This window comes from Antrostomus carolinensis, unplaced genomic scaffold, assembly GCF_000700745.2.
Source record: "Antrostomus carolinensis isolate BGI_N321 unplaced genomic scaffold, ASM70074v2 scaffold534, whole genome shotgun sequence".
In the NCBI taxonomy this organism is placed as follows: domain Eukaryota; kingdom Metazoa; phylum Chordata; class Aves; order Caprimulgiformes; family Caprimulgidae; genus Antrostomus; species Antrostomus carolinensis.
Window position 1 is genome coordinate 106,755 of NW_010311194.1, and position 27,770 is coordinate 134,524.

Here is a 27,770-nt window from a genome sequence, read left to right on the forward strand (position 1 = left end):
AGCCTTACTTCCTTCTGATGTGAGATTCAATCTTCATCTCTCAGCCTTGACTCCTCCATCCAGTTTGGGAGTGAGGCACGTGCATGAGGAGAAGATCTGAATGACATGGGAAGGTGAAAACACCTCCAACCTAACAGGATGCCCAGCCTGCTCTGGCCAGGAGCAATACACAGCACCCACAGGGCAGCCTGGCTTCACAGGCAATTAATTGGGGTCTCCACGCTGAATAAAACTGTCAAGCCAGTAACGAAGGCTCCGGCTCTGCTAACTCAGGCCACTAACAAACAAGAGAAGATCTGAATGACATGGGAAGGTGAAAACACCTCCAACCTAACAGGATGCCCAGCCTGCTCTGGCCAGGAGCAATACACAGCACCCACAGGGCAGCCTGGCTTCACAGGCAATTAATTGGGGTCTCCACGCTGAATAAAACTGTCAAGCCAGTAACGAAGGCTCCGGCTCTGCTAACTCAGGCCACTAACAAACAACTGCTGTGCTGTGGCTGGGGAGATGGAAAGCTGTCAGTTATGTAGGTCTTAAACATCAGCCTTCCCCTGTTGGAGTAAGAACAGAGCTGTGCCATAAAACTTTCTCCTAATCACACATTAGGAGGTTTGTGAGGGGAGAGGCAGCTGAGAGTTAAGGACTGGCTGAACACGGGGAGTGTTCCTCCTACAGAGGACAAAAACTAAAATATGGATTTATTTGTTAGAGGCAAAGGGCTGGATTATCATGCAAACTAGTGAAAGGACAAGAATGGGAAGTGAAGGCTGACAAACTGTCAGCCTCGGCATGTCGTCCGTGAGCAGAAGCGAACCAAAGGCCCCATGGCAGATGCCGGCAATGCAGCTGCACCCTTCACTTTGAATTTACTGACTTTTGCTGGTTTGTGCCCATGTTTGACACTGCACTCCCTCATTTGTTTAAAAATAAATAGAAAAGGAAGAAAACATAAAAACATTACTCAAGACACCAGAAAGAAAACTAAAGTGAGATCTGCCCTCGGGGTGTGGGAAGCAAAAACCAGCATTTTTGGGAAGGACAATCTCACTCGAAGTAGACCGGTTCTTCCTCAAACTGTCTACTGCCTTCGTGGAATTGATCATCTGGGAGAGCAAAAGAAAACACTTTCCTGACATGTCTGTGTCCTAAGCTCACAATTTGTGGCTGATCTGAGGTTTAATGGTCCTGTTCATGCCAGCCAGGGTGCTAGAAATATTATTATTGCAAACACATTGAGATGCAATTCTCTCCCACCGGACTTAAGACAACCCCTGCTTGGGAAAAGCAAACAAAGTCCAAAATGCATGATGGGGGGAGGAAACAGAAAAGGAAATCTCTATTGGAAGGCAAGTGTGGTGAGACTGCTTGGTACTTCATAGGCCACATGCTCACGGTACAGAGAGAGGAGCCTTGGATGTGGCTTGGGGTTGGGAAAAGAGGAGCAAAACCAGCTTCTCCAGACCTTCCAGCAGCACTGCGAACCTTAACATTGTTGTGCCATTTCTCTCCTTTCCTCTGTACATAAAAACTGAGGACATGATCTAATACCCATTCCTTGGCCAGCCTAGTTGATGTCTACGGAGTGCTTGCGATGGCAGTGACTGAGGCTGCTTAATTGCATTTCTTGTAATGCACAAGGAGCTAAACTGGAATCCATTTCTCCAGGGACAGAGAAGCTGAAGGAAAAGAAAAACTCTTCTGTTTCTGTAACGTCTTCCTCTAGCACAGATCACTCTGGAAAAAATATCAGTTCGCCTGCTCCATCCTTGTGTCTGAGTATATTCAAAATGCAGAGGAGGTAGTCAGCCTGGTCACCCTCCATGAATCCAGGAGAGAAACAGGGAGATCAAATGAACAATCTCAGCTGCCTGCTGCCACCATTGCTAAACCCAGCAGGGCAGCCAGAGCCCTGGGAGACACAGCAGGGCACCAAAAAATTCAAAGGGAGCTGACAAAAGGGGCTAGGGTTTGCTGTTTCTGACAGAAAGCCACCCTCCTACTCTGATAGAAGAGTCTTGGCAAGGAGCTACAGCAGCGAAAATGAGATGATACAGCATTTAACGTTTGGGGTAATGAGGCCTATAATAGATGACACTTGAGATGTGAAACACTAAGGTAGTGGTATTGCATTTAAATATTGGCAACAGGCTAAAGCTTTTCATCTGTCTGTTCAATGTCCTTTTTTTGATCTCAGAAGGATGAATATCTTTTCCTCCTTTGATTTTATGCGAAGGGCACAAGTCAACTGCTCTTCTCTTGGACAACAACTCCTTAAAAACAAAGGTTGCTCCAGTCCACACTCTACTACCCATATAAATCAACATGCAGAAGCAAATTCTTAGAATGATATTAAACCAGAAGCTGCTCTGAATGGCCAGCCCTGACAGGAGGAATTAGTTCCCTGCTTTTGTTAAGCTCGTAATTCAGATTTCAAACTCCTCTGTGCAGAGATGAGGAAGAAAAGCGGCACAGAAAGGAAGCTGATGCTTGGGTGAAATAAGCAAACGTTCCAATTAGTCTGTCTCCTCTCCTGGATCACATTTCACGCTTCCTACAGCTGCAACCAGAACGAAGGATGAGAATCCAGCACACAAATGCCTAGTTCATTTGCTACAGCAGCATGAATAGGATTAAAATAATCTGAAGAGGAATTAAATGCCTCAACAGTCAGGTTGCAACAGGAGGAGAATAAGACCTTTACTGTGTGTTTCCAGGATCAGTGGAGTGGGGCCAGCAGGAGCGACCCAGGGTTAATGCAGCTCAGACCTGCCTTGGACAGACTATTTTCTTCCTACTCAAAAAGAATGGGCCACAAATCCCACATCCTTAGCCATGAACTGTAAAATGTTCATTCACATCCAATGGTGAGACAAGCCCATGAACATCGGTTGAATTTGCAATGTCACCACTCATACGAGTGGAATTTCCAGCTTGCTGACAATCTGTATATGGGCTGCAGGCTTCTCTCTAAAATACTCTTACTCAAAAATCCCTGATTTGAGAAATGTAAGCTGGTAAGTGAACTTCAGTGAAGAGTTTCAGTTTCACTTGCTATCTAAACAATGCTGTTCAAATAAGACAGGGTATTTTCTACCTATGAAGAAATAAGGGCAGAAATCAATAAGCTGATGTAAGGGAAACAGAAGCAGAGTGATGTCATGCCTGTCATTAAAAAAAAAAATAATAATCTTGATTGCTCTGGGAAACTCCAGCACTTTGAGAAGGTACACATTTTCCTTCACTTTGTTTTGAAAACAATTGTGAAGTTAAATGACAGAAATTAGGAAGAAATTTTAGGGTCACAGCAGAGCCTGACTAGAGAGCAAATTCTACCCGATGCAGGTATGGAAATCTTCATCTTCAGTGATGACCACAGAAATACAGACAATGATTTTGTTATTGATCTGGTTAAAGGTAATTAAAATCATTGCTTTTAAATGCAACCTTACATTCAAGACACATACAAGAAACATTTAGGATCCTTTATGTAATCAAACAGATAAGCATTCATTTAATCAATACATAATCAAGCAATGTGTACGCACCTAGAAGTAAAAAAGGAAAGAACAAGCGGCCAACACGGATATGTCAAGTATAAATCATGTCTAATTTCCCTCTGTGACAGGGTAGCAGACCTTGTCAATAGAGGAGAAAGAGCAGACATCATCTATCCTGACTTCAGCAAAGCTTTTGACATTGTGACATTCAAACACAGTCTATGTGAAACAAGTATCTGGTAGCTGCATCACCGCCTGGAAAACTGTACTTGGTGAATGGTTATCAACATTCACCGTCAGAATGGAGGGAAATTATCAAATGAGATTAACACAGAGGTCTGGCAGCTTTCACTGTTTTTTTCTTAATGACTTGGTCACCAGAAAGCATGCGCTTACTGAATTTGCAAGGGGTACCAAGCTGAGAGAGGCTCTGAACAGGCTGGAGCATACACCTACTTTTAAAATGACTTTGTCCATCTTGAGATATATTCTGGAAAAAGCAGAGAGTGGCTTCAGCAAGATGCAAATCCCAGAAGCAAAGGAGCTCTGGGAAAGTACCAAGAAAAAATGTGGTGATGGGGGGATTCCTCCTCCCCCACCTCCCTGCAGAACAAACAGGGAAAGCAATGCACCCATGATGCTAAAGCCCTTGCCCTGTTATTAACAGTAATAGAGTAATTAGCTGCTGTGGTCTACTGTAGAAGAGGACAGATTTCTATCTGTGATCCTTGAAATGCAGTTTGCAAGTACTTACTACTGGTCCTTGCGCATGAAAGATACTGTAAGCATTTAAGTGAGTTTTAATTATTAACTATATTAGCTCATCAGTCGGATGGTTCACCAGTGATGTTGCACAGTGAAAGCAGAGCACTCAGGGTAATTTTCTGTGACTATTCCTAAACAGGAGGAAATCTACTAAACCGTATAAAAAAATAGCAATAGTTTAATACTGGCTGGTGATAGCTTTCTCTCACAAAATCCCATTACCTTACTGGGATGACAAACCACCTCTCCACTGTGGGATGGCTTTCAGCATGGACTGAAGGAAGGGAACTCATGACAACAAGCTCCACGTGTTTCCCATGGCTTACCTGAGGGTCGTGCCTCTATGATGTAGCCAGTTGTGGGTTTTTCTCCTGAATCTCCCTCAGTCCATTGTAGTGTCAGCCCAGAAGCAGATTTTGTCACCAGAATTTCCTGAGGGGAGCCAGGAGACCCTGAAAGATGAACACAGAATAGCAAATGGTGGTGGTATCACAGACAGACTACAGTATTCTTCATTTCTTCTATCAATACAGGGGAAAAAAATTATCTAGAAGTATAGGTTAACATATATACAAGATAAACCAGCTCAGGGGGCTATTGATTTTTCACTAGTTCTAGTACCAGCAGTTACATGTCAATGGGTGGGTTTTACAGGTACCTATGTTAAGAAGGAAAGAGAAAAAAAACACTCTTATTTTAACCATTAGCATATGTGCAGTGTTTGTACATTGCCACTGCTATTTCTGACTTCAGAGGTGAAACCAGCCTCCAAGCTCCAGGGAGAGGTTTGTGGGGACAGCCACCTGCCCATTCCCTTGGGAAGATGCCACCGCCACGTTAGGATTCCTGCTTTATACTGTCTGTGGTGGGGCATGAGGGTTATACTGCAGATCCACAGTGCTGCTGTCCCAGAGGATGGCTGTGCAGGGTACTGTGACAAAATGAAAGCTTGTTGGCACCCAGAAGGGTGGAACTGCCACATGTGGCTCTGATGGAGGGAGCAAGTATTTCCCTGAGCTGGAAAAGAAGCAAAAATCAGAACTGTGACCATTACGCTGATGCTCTGTGATTTACTGGACAGGCTGGTATCATTGGAAGCCGTTAGCCTTGCTAGATTATCTGTTTATTAAAATCACTGATCAAATAAAAAAACAACGCCTTTGATACAGACATTGAACCAAGAGGGAATGCCAACGTTCAGCTTGTCGCCCCTCTTGACATATCAGGAAATTTGCAGATCTCTCCCTCTGTGTAAGTCAAAGCATCAGGAGAGAGTAAATGTAAATCCTTTCTGGTTTTACATCCAGGAACCTCTGCTGGTGTTGGCAGAGCTATTCCAGTTCTAACTCCACTGCAGAGCAGTACAGTCAGAATTATGTACCACACTGTCAGGCTGCAGCTTTGAAATCCCTGGCTAGCCCGTCTGTCTTATGATTTATTCACGCTGTTTTGTTTATTCACATCAAACTTCTAGATTTCAGGAAAAAAGGAAACATGTTTTTCATAGGCAATTGTGAAACTCACTGAATCATGTCCTGAGCTCCTGTGACTCAACTTCTCCTTGGCTTGGAAATTCATGTTAAGCCCTGAGTGCACTATTCCCCGCTGTTGGACAATGCTTGTATAACTGATCTGGCTTCTGACATGGTTTTATGGCTCCACTTACCTTCTGCTGGCCCAGCTGTGACATTGGCTTGCAGTTCAGGTCCATAGGCGATGGTTCGGGCTTGCACTCTGAATAAATAGGTCATGCCCTTGGTGAGATCTCGGACCTTCAACCAGCGTTGCCAGTTCCCTTTAATGTCCACAGTCACCACCTTACTCACCCCTGGAACAGCCACACAGACAAAAAAAAAGAAAAAAAAAAAAGAGGAGGTTGAAATGCAAAAAAAGAAATCAAGTGGAGCTTATTACATCTAGATGGTAAGTAAAATTATCTAACAGTTTGCTAAGAAAGTATTTCTTACAATTAGCAGGAGTTTAAGTAGTGATAATAGCCAATTTTCAGCACTGATAAGTATAATTAGAGTTTAAGCTTGATAAGTGGGTACTGACAAGGAAAAAACCTTACAACACAACTGGGAAATTACCAAGAGACTACACGCATCTTCACTAATTATTCTGGGAAGAAAGGAGGAGGTAAACGAAGAGGACTGCATGTTGCAAATTGCTTCCTAAGCAAACGTTTCTCCGCTGCTTCCTTGCCAAATAACCTGCAACGTGGCCTGAAGGAGGAAACAAGGGCCAGGTTCTTTCCTTCCACCTCATCCTTTCATTTCCACCATTACCAAGCGAACGTGGAATGAAGGATGGGTATCTCACAGGTAACTTCTGGGTATAAATGCCACTGCAATAGGGAATGGAATCAAAGCACTATCTGCTTGGACGAGGCTGAAGTCATGACTTGTGTTTCACTCTTCCCACTCTCCAAGAATTTTTCCTGCATGGATAAATGAAAATCAGTGCTGTTTCCTTCATCAAGGTTCATAGCTAATTATACATTTAGGTTCCCAATGTTGTATAAAGGGCAGAGCAGCAATGGGTCCTCTGAAAACAAAAAAAATCTATTTTTTGCTGAGATTTTCTAAAAGAAAGTCAATGGAAAGAATTTGATTCATAAAATATTCCACAGAACAGAAAGTGTGAATTCAGAGAGTCCTTTTAGCATTTTTCTGGTTCTGTAGAGGTACATAACACATTTCAAACCAAGAAGATAGGAAGTGGAAGAACGTTTTTCCCACTAGAGCAGGTTGCTTGCTACTTTACCATTCCAGAAAAATGCAGAAGGAATATGTTTTTCAATCCAGATGCTTATTTTATGCAAATCAAGATGATGCTTTCAGTTTTTATCAGTTAAATAAAGAATAATGTCCAAGTGATTTCTGTTCAAAGTTTTCTCCCAGATACAATTTATAACTCAGGGAATCTTTCCTTGGTTAACGAGGAAGCAGTAAAAGTGCTCCCTCCTTCCCTAGATGTACTATTTCATTTCTCTGAGACAAATCAGCAAGCATTTGTCATTTTGAAGTTATGTTCCAAAAAAAAAAAAAAAAAAAAAAAAAAGGAACTGTTAAAAAAGGCTCCAGGGCCATTTTGTTGTCTATTATTGTGTAAAACATAAGACTGTAAAACTTAAACAATAAAAGGTCAAACAGGGAGAAGACTGTGCTGAAGAACAGATCACTGTTAGGAAGTTTTGCAAAATGTGCAGGTTTTATTCCAGAGCAGGAAGGCAGGAGGTGTCACAACAGCGAGGATGCTCAGCTGAAAAATCACAAATGGGTGCAAAGTCGAAATGTCAGAAAAGTGGATTCGTGCTCAGCATGCAATTAACCAACCTCACACACTCAGGAGAGATATTGTGTTTATTCTGCACAGAGTGCTCGGAGGATTTTCCTCAACTCAAGCACACCTATAGCAAGCTTCATTACTTCTTTTATACATACTCCACATCATCATTATCATTAACACCTCCTACCTATTCTTAGTGGTTAGTGATTTACATATCAGTTACATCTTTTTAAGTACTTCAACTCATGCTCAGGGGAAGGGTCTTCACCTGGGTGGGGGTCTTCTTAACACATGGGCGTGATTTTTAGTATTATAATGAAGGCAGTTCACTTTAGGACACCTTTAAAAGTAAGTTTTGTTGCTAAGCTGGCCAGTGGGATAGTTACCTGGCCAGGTTGTCACATAACTCATCCTATCTAAAATCACTCCCATATGTTCTCTCTGGTCAAGATTCAGTAAATAGGGACTTCAAACAACTTCAAACAACAGTGTTCTAGTCATTATTAACTGATTAAGGCTATAATAAACAACACTAACATAAACTAACTTCTTAGGTTAGGATGTCTTGTATCAAAAAGACGGAGGAAAAAAGCTCCAGGGGGTCTGGTCCTTCCATATTGTTGCACCATCGTGCTGGCACAGAGGAACGTGAGACTTGGGGCTGGAAGGACCCACTGGGATTGTGGGCTCTGGCAGCTGCTGGCCCCACAAATCTCGCTGCCTGCATCCAACACCGTTACGTGCTCCATCTTCAAACAAGTTTGGCTTTACCTTGCTCTCTAAATAAAGGAGCGTGGCTTTTCTATCAGAGGAAAATGATGGCATTGAGGGAGGGATTACTTACCACAGCTGTTACGTGCTCCATCTTCAAATGAGTTTGGCTTTACCCTGCTCTCTAAATAAAGGAGCATGGCTTTTCTATCAAAGGAAAACAATGGCATTGAGGGAGGGATTACTTACCACAGCAGGAGAATAAATATGTTTGCTGAAAGAAAACTGTTGGTACAAGAGCAAATGGGTAAAAAAACTGAAAAATAAATTTAGGCCAAAATTTTGAATCTGAGGAAAAGCCCTCCATAACCTCCCTGCACACACGAGAAGTCTTCTACAGGGTAAGGAGTCAGAGGTATCACAGGCAGAGGTGGGGAAGAGAAGAAAAGAAAACAAAGATTCTGAAGATGTTAAATCAAATGCACACAGAGAAAACATGATCTGACACTTCCATATTTTCAGAGGAGAAAATATATTCTTAAACATGGTGTAGGAACAAATAAAAGGCAGGAAATACCCAAACAGCTCGAACCTCCTGCATACCCCGTGAACATTTCTTGGTCAGAATTAGAAATGTTTTCTGCAATAGCTCTTCGTGCTCAGACCTGCCAGCCGTAAAGGCCAAAAGTGCTTTTACTCTCATGTTTTCATTCCTGAACATAACTTTCTCAGAGCATGAGACATGGATATTCAGACAACATAGATCTTTATTCCTTACAGAAAAAGCAAATATGACTGATCGATATCCTTATTTCTTTGGAAAAGAGTTTAAAATGGATTGGCAGTGGCTGAAATTACTCTCCCTGCTGTCATGCTGCCAAAGTTGGACATCCTATTGAACTATTGGCTATCTACCAGGAATATAAAAATATTAATAAGACCATCCACAAACTTTGTAATCTTTTCTAATTGACCTTTGGCATGAATTTACATTTGTTTTTAGAAAAATTGCCAAATCCTTTTCTGCTGATCCTCTTCTGTCAATTTAATGAAACACTTGTGGCCACCACAATGTTGTGGTCTAGCTTAAAACTAGTGCTGGGTTCAAAAATGCTGCTTGAAAACTCCATGCAAAGAGACACAACTAAATCTCTGTCACAGTTATTCTCCCCTGTCAAAAGCGGTAGCGGCACCAGTGATGACTAGCACATTTGATGCCCGGGCAATCTTTGCGATAACAGAAGTGACACATGATGTGATAAGCGACATAAATGTGTCTGACGACTATTCTGGGATGGAGCCTACTCAGCAATTTCAAAGCGCAACGTGGAGAGACAATCAGGCACTCTCAGGGTGAGTTTCTTCTTCACCCGTACCAGGTAACGATGGCAGTAAAATGACTTTTCAAATCACACAGAGTATAGTTTGTGCAAGTAAATGAGAGAGGACAGACAAAAGCTATATTCCACAATATTATAGTTTGCTCAACAGTTTTGGCACAAGCAGAATTGTTTTACTTACCCTCTGCCACCTGTCTTCTCTTGGAAAACGGCAGAGAGCAAGTAGGAAATTGGGCAAAGATAAAAGATACTACAGTGCTTTTCTGTCATTTCCCCATGAATATGTATGATCAGAGTCTTTCTTACCCTGGACGGGAGCCAAAGGCTCATAGACTACTCGATAACCCTGCAGGACTCCATTTGCTGCTGTCGGCTCGCCCCAAGACACGTTGAGTGTAGTGCAAGTGATTTCAGAGAACGCCAAGAAGCTGGGAGCACTGGGTGCTGAAAGGATTACAAATAGAATGAATTGCAGTAGGAGTAGTCAATCTGATATACAAACATATTATAAAACGTTGGTTTATTTGCCCAGCCTAAATCTAAAGGAAACAAGCTGAGAATGGGATTTGACAATTGTATCCAAATATCTTGTAATCTGTCCTAAGAAAAGCAGCCACTCAGCTGCAATACATATTATAAAACGTTGGTTTATTTGCCCAACCTAAATCTAAAGGAAACAAGATGAGAATGGGATTTGTCAATTGTATCCAAATATCTTGTAATCAGTCAGGAACGCAGCCTGTCCTAAGAAAAGCAGCCACTCAGCTGCAAAGCTGAACCTCAAAAGCAAGAGAGGAGACAGGACACAGGAGGAAAAGACCCTCAGGAGGGCATTATGTGAGCATACAGCCCAAGTGCATACACTTCTCTTCCTAGCCACGAGCAAAGATATTGCCTTCACCCTGTGCTGTAGTGCTCCCACCACGGTCACATCCAGCACAGAGACAGCTCAGTCTGACTGGTGGCTTTAAAAAACAAAACAAAACAAAACCAAAAAAACCCCAAACCACCACCAAAAACCCAAAAGAAAACAAACAACAAAACCAAAAAACAAACCAAAAGAGGAGTAATTATAAAAAGCACAAAAATTCATACACACGGGACTGTTTGGGGAATTTGCAGGCACTGGTAAGAAGTTCCTTCAAATTTTAGATAGCAGAGGCCAGAAACAGACCCACAGAAACAGACCCACAGATAGTTTCCTTCTGGACCACCTTGTGAAGGGATCACTCCTGCCAGTCCATTCTGGTTTCCACTGTATCACTCCCATTCTCACATGATCCACTTATTTGTTCCCTTTTTTCCCCTCTAAAACCATTACAATGTAATGATCCACCCGAAAGCTAAATCTAAACACCAGTGCCCACCTGCACCCACCCGTTTCCCTCAGCCATTGCCCAGTTATATGCTGGTCATCACCAATTCTGTGCTTTGAGACAAGACAACAGTCCCGTACCCGCCTGGTGTGTCCTGCCCTGCGAGGGGCTGCTCCTGGGGCCATCCCCGGCCGCGTTGAACGCGGAGATGCAGACCATGTACCGCGTGTGGCTGGTCAGGTTTTTGAGCCGGATGGTTGTCTCTGGAAGGAAAAGGACCTTCACTTTCTCCGTGTCATTTTGGATGTCGCTCTCCCAGTAGTAAATCTATTGAGATAGTAAGATACTTTAGTATAACCTACACCTAGAAAATACTCAGGCTTTGCAGCTATAAAAAATGAGGAAGATGGTTCAGTCTTGCTCTGGACCCCTCTGTTAAATGGCATACTGATGCTTTTCAACACATGCCCAATCTTTTCTCTTCCTTTGGCAAATTCCCCCGAGTCCAGTGACTGTGTAGCTAAGTACATCACTCAAAAATACAGCACAGACTGAAGACCGTGGCCCTAACGACAGCAGATATGAGCTGCCAGAGTTCAGCAACGAGAGGTCAGTTTTTAAATTCTCCCTGAAATGCTAGCTGCCTGTCAGCACTGGCATCCTGATACGATACTCCATAATTCACCTCTGCCTGCACACAACCATTTCACCATTTGTGTTCACAGGATGGCTAAGCAAAGGCCTTTCTGAAGAGGGTAATAAAGACCTTCCCTAAAGTTCCTTGAGGTACTTCTCCCCATTCTTCCCCTGCATAATTTTTATCCTGATGCCCTAAAATTAGGCTTCGGAGAAGTCGTTTCCAAGAGGAAAAGTGGTGCCAGCCCTACTTATTGGACAGGCCTGGCAGCAAACAGCATTACAACAGGCCAAAGCAAGACAGAAAGTTGAGAGAATGAGCCAAGGCAAGACTCCACCTTGGCTTTACAAGCCAAGCTGTTAGAGCCATCTATATACGTACAAAAAGAAAAGAACGTGAATTGATATATAAGGATGCTTGTTACTGCCAAGAAGGGATGCCAGATTATTCACATTGGCTTGGCTTTTCTTCGCTTATGGACCTAAATTCACGGAGAGAGGCAGAGCCAGACACTGAATCCAAGCCAAGCTCCAGTGTTTGTAGACTTGCCCATTTCCACTCTCTGAGGGTCCATTCTCATGCTGGAGAAGCTAAACATCATGCCTCTGCAACATACTCATCTCCTGTGAACCAAATGCAATTAATACTATGATTTCATTTTGTTAAGGAAATGAAATAATTCTTCTGAAATCTGACCTGGCTCAGGCTTCTAGCTTAGAGAAAGTTTCCTAACAGCTCACAACATTTGACAGATAGAAAGACCAGTTAATTTTCTTGAATACATTTCTTGCCCCCAGCTCTTGTGTGTCTATTGCTCTTTGGAGCAGATATGTTGCCCGCATAAGTGGAGCTGCCTCCTTAACTGCATCCTCTCTTTCCCCACGCTCTCCTTCTCCACAAATAGCAACACACTTTTCCTTTTCTCCCCCCTCAGCTTCATTCTCTTTCTTTTGATTTTGGGACTTAATGCCACTTCCATACTGCACTCTGAATGCTGTTTTAATTTGCCTTATGCAGTGAGGGCAACTGTAGTTTGTAGAGCTATCTCATGAGTAATAGTAATGCCAAGCAAGATAAATGAAACCAGCAGAAACAGGGGTATTGCCTTGTAGCCTTGGATGTTCCCATTTTGGCTGTCAGCAGGAGGAGGGTCCCAGGTGAGCTCCAGCTGGCTTGCAGAAAGGGAGTTTACTTGGATGTTCTGTGGGGCCAGCGCTGGTGCTAGAAAGAAAGGAGGACAGAAGAATTAATAGTGACAAGCAGAACTAGCTCATATCCAGGTTGCAATTTGCCATTTGCTGAAGAACCCAGGACAGACACTGTTTACGCCACAAGTCAGCCCTAGAGGTATCTCTATCACAGGGAAGTCTCAGCACACATGGACTGAGGAGCAGCCGAGCCTCCTGAGGTGGTTATGTCCTGTCCCACGTAGACTTGGTTAGACACTGAATCAACTCAATCCTGCCAGTGGCTTTGGAAAAGAAAGGAGAATTTTGTCTTCATTCTATGGTAACGTTTGGGGCTTGCCTTTGGCAGTGACATTGCACTCCTGACCGACTGCTCTTGAAAGTAACTGGGAGCAAGTCAGCCCCCACCACCTCCAGCCTGGCCTCCCACTCAGCAGCAAATCTTTGTAACAGCCTGTTTGCAATGCTTAGTGCCAAAATGCTGTCTAAAAATACCTCCAAATCAGTTAGATACTCATTGATTCAACTAATATTTTATGTATGACAAAATGACTTTTAGTTTGCTACTTGTTAGCTCTGCTGTGATTATACCTGCACATACACATGCTGGATCTCTTGGCTCCTGATGGCATTTCTTCTTTCCATTGTGCTGTGCTAGAAAACTAATCTTTGCATGCACCTGGGTCACACCATCTTTCCCTTTGTCCGGATCCAACTTGGTGCAGGTGGATTTTCCTCCCCAGCAGCTAGCGAGGCTGGTCTGTTTTCCAGACCTGCTGTCTCTGCCTCCAGCAGGTCTTGACAAAACAGCACATGTTCTGTTTACAGAAAAGGTGCCGAAGCGTGTCCTGTTCGAACTCCAGAAGTAAGAAGAGAAACGCAGGGCAAAGGGTACGCTTCTCCTTTCTCTGTGGTTCACAGTGCCGTAGCCTTCACCCAGACCACCTGAGAAAGCTGCCTCTTCTCTCCCTGCCCCTTTATGGGCCATAAATAGAAGTGATAAAACATTCACTCCTCGAGTTAGATAGCCCCGGTTATCTGTTCCTCTGGAGACTTTTTTCTTTAGAGAGAATGACCTTCATAAGTCACACTTTTCTACCAATACTCCCTCCCCTCAGACTTATAAAATAAAATAGTAATTAACACCCACTCAGCCTGACACCAACTATTTATTTTGTTCTAACTGTGTGGTTTCCATATTATCACTGCCCACCCTGCCGTTAATGGAAATGTTAATAACCAGCGCCAGGTTGTTGTGACAGATGCTTGGGCTCATTATCAGAAATTCTTATTTACCGCTCCATTAAACGACAGAATCGCACAAAAAAACAATTCAATCAAAACTAACTGGAGGAATTTTAACAGCCACATTAATAATCCAAAACATAAATAAAGTTAATGTCTTTTGCATGTTTGCCATCGGCAACTCTACAGCAAAATTATTGCTGTACAATTAAAACGTGAAAGGTAAAACTGAAAATAGCCTTAATGCCAGTGTTCAGTTCAAATTATTTGTTTATTAGATTTTTTTATTTCCTTTTCAGCCGGATGTAGCGAGTGCATGAGGTGACAATGGCCACCTGTAAAATACAGCTTGTTCACAGGGGTGCATTGATCTAATTGCTGCCCTGACTTCTGCACTTCCTGGAGGAGCGATGGGAGAGGCTGCCTGGCTGCATTCAGTACAATGTAGTGCTGTTCTGTTAGGGACCAAAAATCTCAAGATTTTGAGACTTTCACAGCAGACATTGGAGCACGAGGCCAAAGTGATCACACAGTACAAACCTGAAAATACACCTCGGAATATGTACAATTACAGAAGAAAATGGATCACTTTAGCAATGTATTTTCTTTCTAGGCAGTGACACTACTGTCTATCCTGAGCTGACAGCTTCAAAGTGCTCTCAATACCCAGGTCTGAAGCAGTGTCTACAATAGCATTTTTCTTTGGATCCCATGTGCCAGCCTGCAACAATTGCTGCTTCCGAGATGCGACCATTAGAAGAGCCAGCGCACAGCCTGCTGCCAGAAAAGCACCGCTTTTCCTCAAACCCTTTTTTAGCACGTCTAAGAAACACAATGGTTAAAAACTGCCAGTGATCATTCTCCACTGACACTCTTGCTGCTGGAGCTGCACTTTTGCTGGCACAATGGTGGAAAATTTGATGGGAGGAAAAAAAAAAAGAAGGCGATGTGGAAAAAGACATTTCACTACCCCAGAGCCTTGACGAGATGCAAATTGTTTGGTTTTGTGCCCTGTGAGTCTGTCCCTCTGCTCAACTTTCAAAGGCTGATGTGTCCCCTCCTCTTCTAAGCACAGATTTCTTGTTGACAGCAAGGGACAGCAGAGAAGCGCTGCTGATGCTTGATGTGGCTCTGTGCAGACAGCATGTTACATTAAGGGTGAAATGAAATACTTCAAAAAGAAGGAAACACATCCCTAAAGACTTTACCTGTTTGAAACCCCAAACCATTCACTGAATGTATGGACAGCCTGTGCCAGTAAAAGCAAGTGCATTTTAAGGGTGAATTCAAAAGCCTTTTACCTTCTAGGAATGCAGTTCGAGATTACTGAGCTCTGAATTTTTTCATGGCTGTTGAAACCACGAATATACAAAAAGCAAGGTTAAAGCTGCGTACCTCACACTGCTTTAGGTGTTAGTGACATTATCGGCTATAGCAGGAGTGACACAGACCCCCGAGGGTCAAAACTCAGCTCTTGGCAGGTGGAAAGCATTTCACTTTCCCTGAAAAAAAATAGTATGTATGTATTCATGAAGTCTAATTCTGTGCACATATCCTGCCTTGGAATCTCATGCAGGTATTTGTAAACATTTCTTTTCTTATCTGATCCAACTCACTTCCGAGATTGTCTCCTTGAAACTCCCTCTCAGCCAAAAAGCAAAGAGAAAGGCTAATCAGGTTGTAATTAGTAAAAAACAATCATAAAGTATAGATTGGGATGATGTTGGTAGAATCATGTAAAGATAACAAATCTAACTAGAAATGCAAGAGAGAATCAAAATGAGCCCAGGAATACAGTTACACATCTAAATCCACATTCATCTGTATCACTGCCCTTATTTTCCAGTCCTACTGAACAGCCTCTGCAGACAATTTGAGCTTCCAAACACTTATAACCTTTAAAAAGAAGGTGCTTAAAATCCCCAGTGGCCTGTCCGTGCCCAAGCTCCATGCACTGAAGAAGGTTCACCTTATTTTTTCTCACTGCTCACTTGGGATATTTGCTGTCTGGGTTTTTCTGTGGCACTGAGAGCTTTTCATCAGTATGAAACTACTATTCCTTTTCTTAGTGACAGTTGCCACGATGCTCTGTAGCACAGGTAGGTTACAAATCCTTGTGATTCATTGGGTAAACTTAATAACTGGTTTTTATGAAGCATTCCTTGCTGCTCTTACATCTGCTCCAATTTATTGGTAGCAAAGGATTTCTCCTCTACTGATTTTCTAATTGTTTCTATAATGTCAGTATTATGTCAGGAAATTTGCAGACAAGTTTGGGACAAGATTTCATGACACTCATGCCATTTAAATAAACATGCAGGAAAAAAAATGAGGAGAAAAATGCAGTGAGAGAGACTCGAGATTTTCAGTGCATCAGCTTGATCCCACAGTTCCAAACAATCCCAAGCAATTTTCTGTTTTGTAAAGACCCCTGATTCTTTTCTATCTAGCAAGCATTTTCCCCCAGTTCATCAAAGCATGCTTTTGTGAACACGCCTGCCTTTTATTCCCTAGTAATCAATATATTTGCATTTTGGTGTTAGCACCTAGAGGCCAGAATCTCATTGCACAATGTGTTGCATAAACACAGAACAAAGAGACAGCTCCAGGCCTAAAAAAGCCTCTAATCTGTCTGTCTACACATTATAATGGAGAGGTGGTTGCAGCATGTTCTGACATATCAGCTTGCAATCTTATCTACCTGGTGAGTAACAAGGGAGAAGACACAGCAGTATTCAATGTAGCATGTGCTGACAGTTAAGACATGCACATACAGCACATCCAAAATTTACACACTGGTTCCTGGCACACAGTGTCATGGAAAATAGAGCTGGAAAGGATTTGGAGAGGGCTCGGACAAGCCATCCTCCTGTGTCACACTGGGATCACCTTGGCTGGTCACATGCTTGTGTAATCTTGATCACTGACCTCTTTCCAAATTCCCCAGTCATCCCCACACAAACTCTGCCAGTGTATATCTATTTTAATAACTCTCAAAAGAAGTTTCAGGGGTTTTTTGTTTGGTTTTGTTTGTTTTTTGTTTTTTTTTCTTTTTAATATCTAGCTTAAACCATCCTCACTGTATTGAGGTTCTGTTCCCACAGTAGCGTGGAGAACAAATTGTTTCTTCTCCCATTGCAGCCACTGCCCTCAAGTTACAGTGTAGATAAGCAACAGTTAAGTGGATTATAAAAGCTAAACTCAACAAACCAAACAGAAGGTCACAAGATAAAACAGCAAGACTGATCTGCAGAATGGGCAAAGGGAAAGTCAAGAGGTTTTCTAGCTGTAAGGACTTAGAGAAGGAACACAAGGGTGGCATCTCCCAAGAAAGAACAAAGAGGTGTATCTGCAGATGTTTGCAGTCACTCCTTCAACGAAGGAAAAGCAGCGTGAGAGAAAAATGTTCTGCATTTATTGGCCATTTTCTTACAGTGTCTACAAAGGAGGTGGGAGTGAGGAATGCTTCCCTTGTGCAGCAGTACTTCTGTGCCATCAGGAATATGCTGCGTGAGTGATGCTGATTAGTTCAATAACAATTAGTTAATTGTGCTTCAAAAACAGCTACTGCGAAGCTGCTTTCCGCTGTGACAAAGCAGCACAAGCTATATTTAGAATGGAAAAGATGTTTCCCACCAATTTCTGGCTGTTTTAAGCTAGGATATGTTTTGTGATGGAAGTACAGGCTTTTTCCCAAGGACTGCACTTTCTGGTGTTACTCAGATATACTTCAGATGCAATAAGACAGGCAGACTCCCATACATAAGATATGGGTCTTAACCCCTCCAACAGAACTCCATTTGCTAACATAGGGCCTGAGTGCTCCTACCCTCTTATTCAGACGTGACAATTTGGTACCAGTGGGCTTGTGTCACCCTCAAAATGAGTCTCAGGAAAGGAGCAATCTGGTCTCCCCCATCTTTGAGAAGCCCAACCTTCTACTAGGAGATGTGTGTGTATGTGTAAAGCAGCTGGAAACCACCGGGATGTTGATATATGTTGTACACATGTTAATTTACAGGGTTGTATAGATTGGTGTAAGAGAAACAAACATTTCCTAGTCTACAGGAGACCAAAGGAAGTCAATACAAGAAGAACTTGATCATCTCTCTCACCCTCATGAACACTGATGAAGAGGGAGCACAATCTAATCAATGCAAAAAATAGAAAGATAAAGAGACACACCTACCTAGGTGGAGAAGAAGGGGTAGAGAGGAGAAGGAGAATAGCTGTCAGGAGGGGGACTTTGGGAATCTAGCACATCCACAACTGCTTTACGCTGTGCCGTATTATCCGAGTAGGCAAACGCTTGGCCCCCCCTCTGTATACTACACTTAGTACAGTAGCTGTGTTTTGCTGCATCAAATTTTTAAGGGTATGAAAGTCATGAAAAAGCATAAATAAAAGCAGCTGCAAACGATACCCAAATGTAACATCCCCAGCTTCTTTGCTTAGCACTGGGAAGCTTTCCAACATTGACTAGGCATGTCTACAGCCATCTGCAGAGATACGAGTGGGAAAGGGGGTGGAAGGAGGAAAAAGGGAGAAATGACATTCACCACACATATAGGAAAAACATTGACATGAAACAAGGATTAGAAATGGAGTATCCTTTCCACGGATCCAGACTCTAGGAGCTTATCCACCAATGCCATTTTTTTGAACTGAGGAAGCAATCGTCTTCTGAGGAAACCTCCACGGATATGACTTATTCATGAAGAACTTTCATAAACTGGCAAGTGACTCAAGCAGAAGTAATTCTCATCCTGTCCCTCACCATCTCTTCCAGCGGTGGTGTAAACACTGTTGCTGTGATTACTAATCTGTTAATATGGGGTTCAGATTTCCCAATGAGCCATGTGCAATCCAGGATTTTCATGGGACAGACACAATCCGAGTGACGCAGAAAAAATGACTGTGATCACATTACAATGCCTATAACTGAGGAAAATCTCACGGAGCGGCGCTGAGAAACAGTTAGAGCCTGTAAACAAAAAGTACATATTTTTCTTTCGCTGAAGCCCACAGTTCTACTTTGCTAAAACAAACCTAAAATAAGCTATCACATTGCATACTGAGATTATCCATCACGGGACTGAGAGTGCCTGGCCCAAAAGTAAAGCCCTTACAGAACTGTCAGGCTGCCTCTGGAAAGGGCATACAGGTGGTTAAAACAGGCAAGGGGAAAATAATAAAATGAGCTTTTTCCCCTTTATTTCTTTTGTGTCAACAAGGATATGATCACACGCAGGCAGGCGGCCCATCAGTCAGCAGAGACGGACCCACGAGCAGGAACGGCATGAGTCTGACAAGCATTAGGTATGCGCAAACAAACGCACAGGCATAAACCTATGAGCTAAAATCCCCTCTCACTTACATCAATGCAAATCAGGGTGAGCTCCGCTAAAGCCAGCAGAGCTAACCCAGTGTGAAAGTCGTGTAACTGAGAGCAGTGTCAGCTCTGATGAGCGCAGGATTCACTCCCCAGGAGGTACTGAAGGTTGTTCAAAGGTGCAAGGGATGGTGAAGAGCTGCTGAGTGTTTGATACTCTGCCATGACCCTCCTTCATGTGCACCAGGAAGAGTGGGAGCAGCACGGGGTGGGAAGGTACTTCTCTCAACTCTCTTAAAAAACTCTACCCAATAGACAGAGGCAAAATTACCTACTTCACACTATTTCCCCAGGCTCTCTTATTCCCAAGACTCCTCCTCCTCTATTTATAGTCATGTTCCATGTGTTATAATTTGTAAATCCCACACTTTAATATCATAATACCACAAGTTCACGGCAGCCGACAAAAGCACCCACTTAATGTTCACTAACAGTAATGGCAACACCTACTAAAGCCTAATAATAAGCACTGACAACTCCTGATGCTCCACTGAAGTCAAGAAGGCGTATCAAATAATTAGGGTGAATCTCCACTGGGTTTGCCATATACCAAATGTTAAAAGCCGTATCGGAAAAAAGTCCAACTGAGCAGGTGAGATCTGCCACTGCGGTAACCTTTCGATGGCTTTTGATGCAAGTTTGGATAGCTGACCCCCACAGGGAATTAATTTAGGATTTACAGATTGTAATGGTCAGGGAACCCCAGGGAGCCTACAGAGAACTTTGATCTTGTGCTCCTGGGGAGAGAGAGAGATTAAATTTACATTTCCTCAAGTCTGAGTCAGTTTTCTCTTTCTTTGTTTATTCTGAAGTCATAGCATCCCTGAGTTCATCACGGTGGTCCTACAGCCCCATATCATCTCCATGTCTGGACTGCTGTGGCCAAAATGTTTTAGAATAGTACTAATTCATACTTTCAAAAGAAAAAAAGGCAACTTTTTTGTTTTCAGTCTACAACAGCTAACCTGAAATGCCTCCAGTTCCATGATTGACGACAGATACAGCAAACATGTCAGAAAAGAAAACCAACTGTGTTTCTCTACAGCTGGCTTCACAGCAAAGCTGTACAGAGGAGGTAAAGCTATGGGAGCCGAGACCCATCTGAAAATACTTACAACATTTTGCTCACATATCCCAGGATGACTGAAAACAAGCAGAGCAGGACTGCACAATTAGAGGAAATAGAAATTTGGCTGCAAATGTTTGTCAGAAATACTCGATCTCCAGCCTGCATCTGCTTGAATCTGAGTTATCAGCCAAGGGCTTCCCCACTTCTTTAACAATGCAATTTATGGTCCGTTTTACTTTATTACTGATTGCTCATGTTTTTGAAAGGAAGGTTAATTCCTTTGCTTTTAATGGAGTAGCTCTGCTGTTAGTTCAGGAAGGTTTTGCATCCACGATCAGGCTCCTCATCCCTCTGCCCTCTGTGTACTGTGCAGGGATGTCCCTGCGCTTGGTTCTTCACAGGCCATATAACACTGCAGCAGAACAGCTCATTTGTCCTACCACTCCCACTGCTGCTTGCACCAACCCCAGAACAAAGACAGGAGTCCTGATGACGAATTTGAGTGCGGATAGCCTGCCTGTCATGGGCTACACTTGGTACTGAAAATCGACATTAAATTGTTGGGTTTGTGAGAGGGAAGTTCATCACCTGAGCAAAACGTCGCGTGGCAATTGCAGCCCAACGCCACCCACACCAGCAATAGCAGCGGCAGAGACAAGCAAGCTCAGTTGATCAAAAACCTATGATATTTTTGCTTGGACAGAAACATCTTTCCTACATTGAGACTTGATAAAAAGAGGCAATTAAACCAGAGAGAAGCAGGAGCTGCCACACTGTACAAAGCATTGTGCTGTACCAAAGGCTGCTTATGACCAATATTAACAACTTAATGAGCTGTTAATGAGGCACGCGTTCAGCTTTTACTTGCAGCATGAAAACATTGCAAATCATTTTAGGGAGCTTCTGGACTGTCAATGGAGAATTAAAGATGTCAAATAAGCCCATCAAATCTATGTCTCAATCTGGACACTGCTTTCCAGTGCATTCTCTTAAAATTCCTTTTCCTATATGGTAGAATAACTTGCTCTGACAGCAGTACGACTCTCACTTAGACTTTGCTTCCTTCTGCCTTGACATTAGATTTCAGTCTCCAGAGAGCTGCAGGGATGTCTTTTTGACATGTTGACATTAAGGACACTTCTTCCACAGACTCACACTGGCACAGTTACTTTCTGTCTTACCATTAGAAGAGCAGCTACTGAGCTAAGCTACCAAATTTGGAAGTTTAATTAGGAAACCTTTGTGCTTATCTGTAAACAGATTAAGAACATAAAACTGCCCTTAAAAAAAAATAGCCAGTTTGAGCAGGAAAGGGAGCCAAGGTTTATATAGAAATTCATATCCATAATTCCCCAGCAGTGCAGCAATACCAGTAACACACAAGGAATGACTAATGCTCTAACACAGGCACACTTTAGTTTGTTATTTTTTACTATGCTGTCACAGCCCTGCAGGATTAGATAATGCAGTCGAGTGCTATCTATACTGCTATTACCACCAGTGGAGCTGCATTGATGGGAACAACAAATCCAAATTGGACTTGCTGCAGACAAGCCCCAAGTGGAAATCGTGTACAGAGTGAGTCCAGAGAAGTTTAAAATCCACCAAGAAATACTGATGGGATATACCCAGTGGTTGATGCTACTCCCAAAATGTTGTTGGGATACAGGCATAATGGTTTACAGTAGAGCAAGAGAAACTGAAGAGTTTTATTTCCCAGTCCAAACATGAAACATCTCGCCACTTTTTTCCTCTCCATCTTCCTATCGTTTCCCTTTCTTACTCTGCTCTGATTTTACTCTCTCTTTTAGTGCATTGTTGCAGAACATGGCTTGGATCTTTAACTCTGAGCTCAGAGAACTTCTCCTTCCTTAGGGAGAAAGACATTGGGGACAGGGTGAAAACTCAGTGTCATGCTTGGAGCAGGCTGTTGTCAGGATGGCTGTGTAGAGCTCATTCACACTTGAGCATGATATTGGAATAGATTCTTTACATTTAAAGTTGGGGGTGGGGGGAAGGAAATCAGTGTTTCAAACACCCTGCCATCCCTCAAAAGTAGCCTTTTGCTGATGTTCAGAAGCACCAACAATGAAAAGGCAAACACATTGGCATTTCAAAGGCTTGGTGCTTTTAAAGTGCCAAAGAAGTTCAAGCTCTTTGTTTAAAGTTTGAGCAAGTAAACCCTATAATTTAATTTATTATACTACTTTCCAATAGCTTCCTTCCATCTCCTTTTGTTTATCAAGGGAAGACACTGTCCCTAGGCTGACAGGTTTTAGACTACTGCAATGTGAAATGGCCATGATAATCCTTCTCTTCCCTCCTCCAGTGGTGTCTGGGATGGAAATGCCCACCCAGTTCTTCCAGCTGTGCCAGCAGCAACACGCTCCCTATCTGCATACGCGCAGTCAGTCACCGAGAGACACAGCCCACGTGTCCCAAACAGATAGGAGAAAACAGCCAAGGGGGCCACAGCAGACTGATTGAGGCTGCCAGCTCTAATGGTTTGAAATGTTGTCATTCCTCTTGTAGGCTGTTAACAGGGAGGCACAGGGGACTTCTCTGCACAGCGTCTTCTCAGCTACATTCGGGACAGGAAAGGAGATAAAGCTTCCATTCTATAAGAGAAAGAGGGGGGGCTAAGGTAGTGCTGAGGGACTCCTTTCTCCAGAAAGTGACCTATGATGGGGAGGTGACACCATGTAGGGTATTTTGTATGAACACATGAGGAGAGCGAGGCCTGCAGAAACAGATGAAAACACTCAAGGACAAAGCTACCTTGTTCTGACAACGTTCTCTGGCATTAGCGTGAGAGACAAAGGGACATTGCTGGAGCACAGACAACCAGGTAAGAAGGGACAAGAGCTCTTTGCTAGAAGCAGCTTGTAAAGGGGAGCTAGGTGTCTGGAGCCAAGTCTTTGCTTCTTTATGAGGCTTCTTTCTTCTTAGCATGGCTTCCTCTCTGTATTTTGCCTTCTCTTTCCCAAACCTAAATCACTACTTTGGTCTTGGAGTTTTCCAGATGGTTTCTACTCCTTGTCTGTAAAATGCTGGAGATGGCCAGGAAGCTCTGAGTTACCAGCAGAGCTTCCACCCATGTGTCAGCTACAGGTGGACAAAATAGGGAACTCTGGGAACACCTGTGGAACCACAGGCAGGAGGGCAGACTAAAATAACTGCAGATAACAGTGAGAACAGGGAAATTTGGCACCTGCAAGCTTTACACCCAGAGATAAATTCAAGTTTTTGAAGATGGTAAGAGAGATAAGAAGCAGTCATCCTTTGTCCCACTTCCATTCCTTTCTAAGCTACAGTTTCACTATGAAGAAAGTGAGATGGCCAGGAAACCTGCTTTTCCAAAAGATGATGCTAGCAACCAAGGCAGTATTTCAGTGGAGGACTTCTAAGAAGTCTCTGTCTTCCAGCAATTTTTACTCCTTCCCTTTCCCGTTGCATAACCAGCTCTCAGAGATCATTATGAAAAAGAACAACAACAACAAACCAGCCTCATCAGTTCTTGTGAATTGTGAAGGTCACCAATGTCACCATCAGTTATAGTGACACACATCACTCCACTCTTCACACAAATGGATTTACAGCCTGTTTAAAGGCTAGTATCTCTTGGTGTACTTCACCCCTTCCGCTACCACACACACGCGCTCTCCTCTGTCAGCAGCTGCTGGAAGAAATTATGAATTCCATTATTTTTTATCCAGAACAGCTTTGTGGTACACGGGAGAAGCACTGGAGGCTGCAGGCTCGTTAGCGCAGGATTTGTATTGCCGCCTTCCATTTTATTCACCTTCCCAAATTAGGTGAAACATGCCTGCCCCAAAACCATGATTTCTGTTTAATTAAAATGCAGGTAGTGGTGTCTCCTGAACTCCAGAGCCCACCACACAATCAGATAGTGACAGCAACCTAGTAGAATAATGCTCTTGATATAGTGGCTGCTCTAAGAGAGTCTTAATTTCAGTCGAGCAGAACAGCACCTCTGGTAGCAGCTGCATTTAGGGCTGGGATGAATATCAGTAGCCAGCCTCTTGCTGAACACTCACTGCCTTCCCAATCAAAGCCGGCATCCCTGACAGCTGAACTGTTAAATGAATTAACAAGGCGAGAAGGGGGCTTGCCGATGGGGCTGCGACTCCCTTCCTAATTTCTGCAAGTGGCAGCTTTCAATTTTTCTGTCATTTGTCGGGAGATGCACATAGTTCTCTAATGAGCAGGGCAGAGCTGCAGCCAGCTCTAAAAAGGCGACTGTGATAGTCTCACTGGGCTAGCCCTTGGCTAGCAGCCAGCACAGCCATTCATCCACTGCCCCCCACCCCCAGGGGATAGGGGAGAGGATCGGGGGACAAGGGGAAGGTGTCTCATGGGTTGAGAGAAGAAAAATGTAATCATTGAAATAAAAGAAAACTTCAAATAATAGTAATATTAAAATAGTAATGATAATAATAACAGTAACAAAATATGCCAATGAGTGACACCCAGTGCCATTGCTCACCACCCGCTGACCCAGCACGGCCCATTCCCAGATAACGATCCCGGAGGAGCGACAATCCCAAACTGAAACCGCAATCCCGGGAGAGCCAGAGCCCGAGCGAAAGCCAGAGAGAGCAAGAGAGGAAGAGCCCCTCATTAATACACTGGACATGACGTGATATGATATGGAATAGCCCATTGGCAGAGCCAAACGCCAATTTAGCTTATTAATTTAAATATTCATTGCCCTCCTCACTTGATCTTGCACTTGTAGACTGACAGAACACAAAGTCCTTTACTTCCAGTGACAAAAATGCCAACACTGGGATGTTCTCAGTGTTTATCTCATAACAAATCCCAGGCTGAAAGCAAAAGGCAGCTCTATTCCAGCTTCTAAAAAGAAACCCAGCTCTGTCCCAGCTAAAAACCAGGACAGTGACGTTATGAGGAACTTCTGGTTCATGGAGGAGATGGATCCAGGGGCTTGAGGCAGGTGGGGGAAGGACACCGGCTCTGCTCAGATGGAGCAGGCAGCACATCCATCCTGGCTGCAGAGCACAAGGACCCCCAGCCCACTCTCCTGGCACGGAGAAGTAGTTGCTCTCCACACCAATGAGTTTTGCAAACATCCAGGCAGAACTCAAAATGCAGCCTTTGCTGGGGCTCTGACCTCACGGGTTACCATAACAAGAAAAAGGTTTTGTTTCACCTATAGTAACACCCACACCACCACCAAAAAACCCAACCCCAAACCACCTGCACCCAGCTCCCTTATTGACCAGGCAAGTCAGAACACAGAGGTCTCTTACTTGTGTCTGGCCCGTTGCCCATCAGCAGGTTGTTCTCTCCCAAAATTTCCCCCTGCTCATCAGTCAGAAGCGAGACCTGAGCACTCGGGCTGCCCGAGGAGGCTGTCAGCTGGGGTTCAGCTCAACGCCACTCCAGGGCTTGAGAGAAACTCCCCATTCGGGTGCTTTTTACTCACTTGTTTGGCACAACTGCCAGAAGGTGGGTTTTAATGGCTTTCCCCCCCCCCCCTTAACTTTGTCAGGGTGCTCGATTGCCTACTGCAGCTTTTATTGTAAAAATCCAGATGCAATGATAGGAAAAATCTTCAAATCTAGCAGAGGAGAGCACAAGAGGGAAGGAAGGAATCACACACACTCCTGCATCGCTCGTCTGGCTGCACCAGCCATAGAAGCTAACAGCACATCAACCATCAGTATTATTTCCAGGTGCCCCACACTGTATAAAACACCCACCAGAACTGCACAGAATTGGGTATTTTGACTGAGCTGGCCTAAACCCAGCACATTTCCCCAAAGGCAGGTGCTGTATATTCCTTTTTACAACTGAGAGGAATGTTCTGGCACCTACCAGAATTACTGCAACCTCTACAGCAGAACGAAGCACCATTTAACAGTGCTGAGACGTAAGTTATCTGGGGCCTTCAGACCAGGGACTGGTCTCCTTCAGTCATTTTGTGTTCAGTGCTATACCTGTGTTGTCAGCACTTCTTGTTTATTGGGAAGGTTTTCTCTGTTTTTAACATGGATGCCCCATTGCTGAAGCTAAGCAGACTCATTTTTTTCCAGCTTGCTGCTTAACTGCCTTTACCATGGGTAAAGAACATCAGGCAAACAATAGCAACAAAACCTTGTATTTCCACAGCACAGTTTAACTCAAAAGGTGTCACAAATCAATTTAAAACTTAAATTGCAATACCAGCTCCAATCACTTTACTCACAGTATAAATCACAGCCAGTTCTGGAGGTGGAAGAGGCAGTTATATAACAAAGCGTAATAACTTCACACAACAAGAGTGAAAATCGGCAGGAAGATCCTGCATTTATGATTTCTAACGCATGAACCTGGATTGCCCCCAACCAGAGGTAAATCCAGTATCTCTAAAAAACCATCTGAGCCAGTCTACAACTTCAGATGTACCAGCCCTGCCTGTGAAAGAAGGTCTCCTGGATATCTCAGTTTCCTCCCAAGTTTGGCTCCTTCCATTGCCCTGTTCCCTGTGCTATGATAAGGACCACGGGATTAAAAAACACGATATCACAGCATTTCCTTGTTTTCCCCAGCTGACTTTCTGCACTGTGTACATGTGTATAAATGCGTGTGCTGGCTCCATTTGCAGCACTGAGATATTTAGCTCTGAAACAAAAATGTATTTTGAAGCCAGATACAGTTGGCTCCACTTGGGGTTTCCTTTGCTGCAGTTGCAGAAGTAAGTTGGAATAGCAGCAAAGTAGGAAAAAATGTAAATATTGCCAGCTGTCTCTCCAGAATCATGCTGCTCTGATTAATTTATGATATTTTCAAAGACAGTGAATGTTATACCATATTTGAAATGAAAAGGTTAAGTAGAGTTTAAAAAAAATGTGCAGTAGAGTTTTTTTTTTTAAAAAAAAAGTGCTTTGCTTAGTTTTCAGCAATAGAATATTTAATGAATAATAATAAAATGAATTAGTGCTGGGTTTGATAGCTTCTACATCCTAGCCTTAAGACAGAAGAACAAAAGTGTAATTGGATTCGTTCACGGCGGCAGACTGAACAACAGGAGGGTGCGTGGTGCCTATTCTTGTTCTAAGCTTCAAAAGATGCTGCTGCAGAAATTGATACCATAACTAAGGATGATTTCGGCGCCAGCCTCTCTCCAGCTGGGGTCACCATAAATATGGCACCGCCGTCGTGGCGGTGAGGAAGACATCAGCTATTCCAGCCCTGTGCTTCTCAGCTAGAGAAGTTACTGAGAAGAACAGACTCAGCTGCGGGTTATCTGGGCTCTGCAAAATCATCTGTTTCGCAAAGTATTCAAATAAG

At 43.3% G+C, this 27,770-nt stretch overlaps 1 protein-coding gene across 1 annotated transcript in view; it reads right to left on the bottom strand.

The window, feature by feature from the left end:
- LOC104523909 (protein sidekick-1) overlaps nt 1–27,770 on the bottom strand; it is a gene marked incomplete at its 5' end in the record, with an annotated part of 288,170 nt that overhangs the window by 16,527 nt on the left and 243,873 nt on the right. The window contains 5 exons of the mRNA XM_029084663.1: nt 4,592–4,717; nt 5,932–6,093; nt 9,914–10,051; nt 11,064–11,250; nt 12,666–12,781. Coding sequence (XP_028940496.1) covers nt 4,592–4,717; nt 5,932–6,093; nt 9,914–10,051; nt 11,064–11,250; nt 12,666–12,781 — 729 coding nt within the window. The remainder of the gene's footprint in view (nt 1–4,591; nt 4,718–5,931; nt 6,094–9,913; nt 10,052–11,063; nt 11,251–12,665; nt 12,782–27,770) is intronic.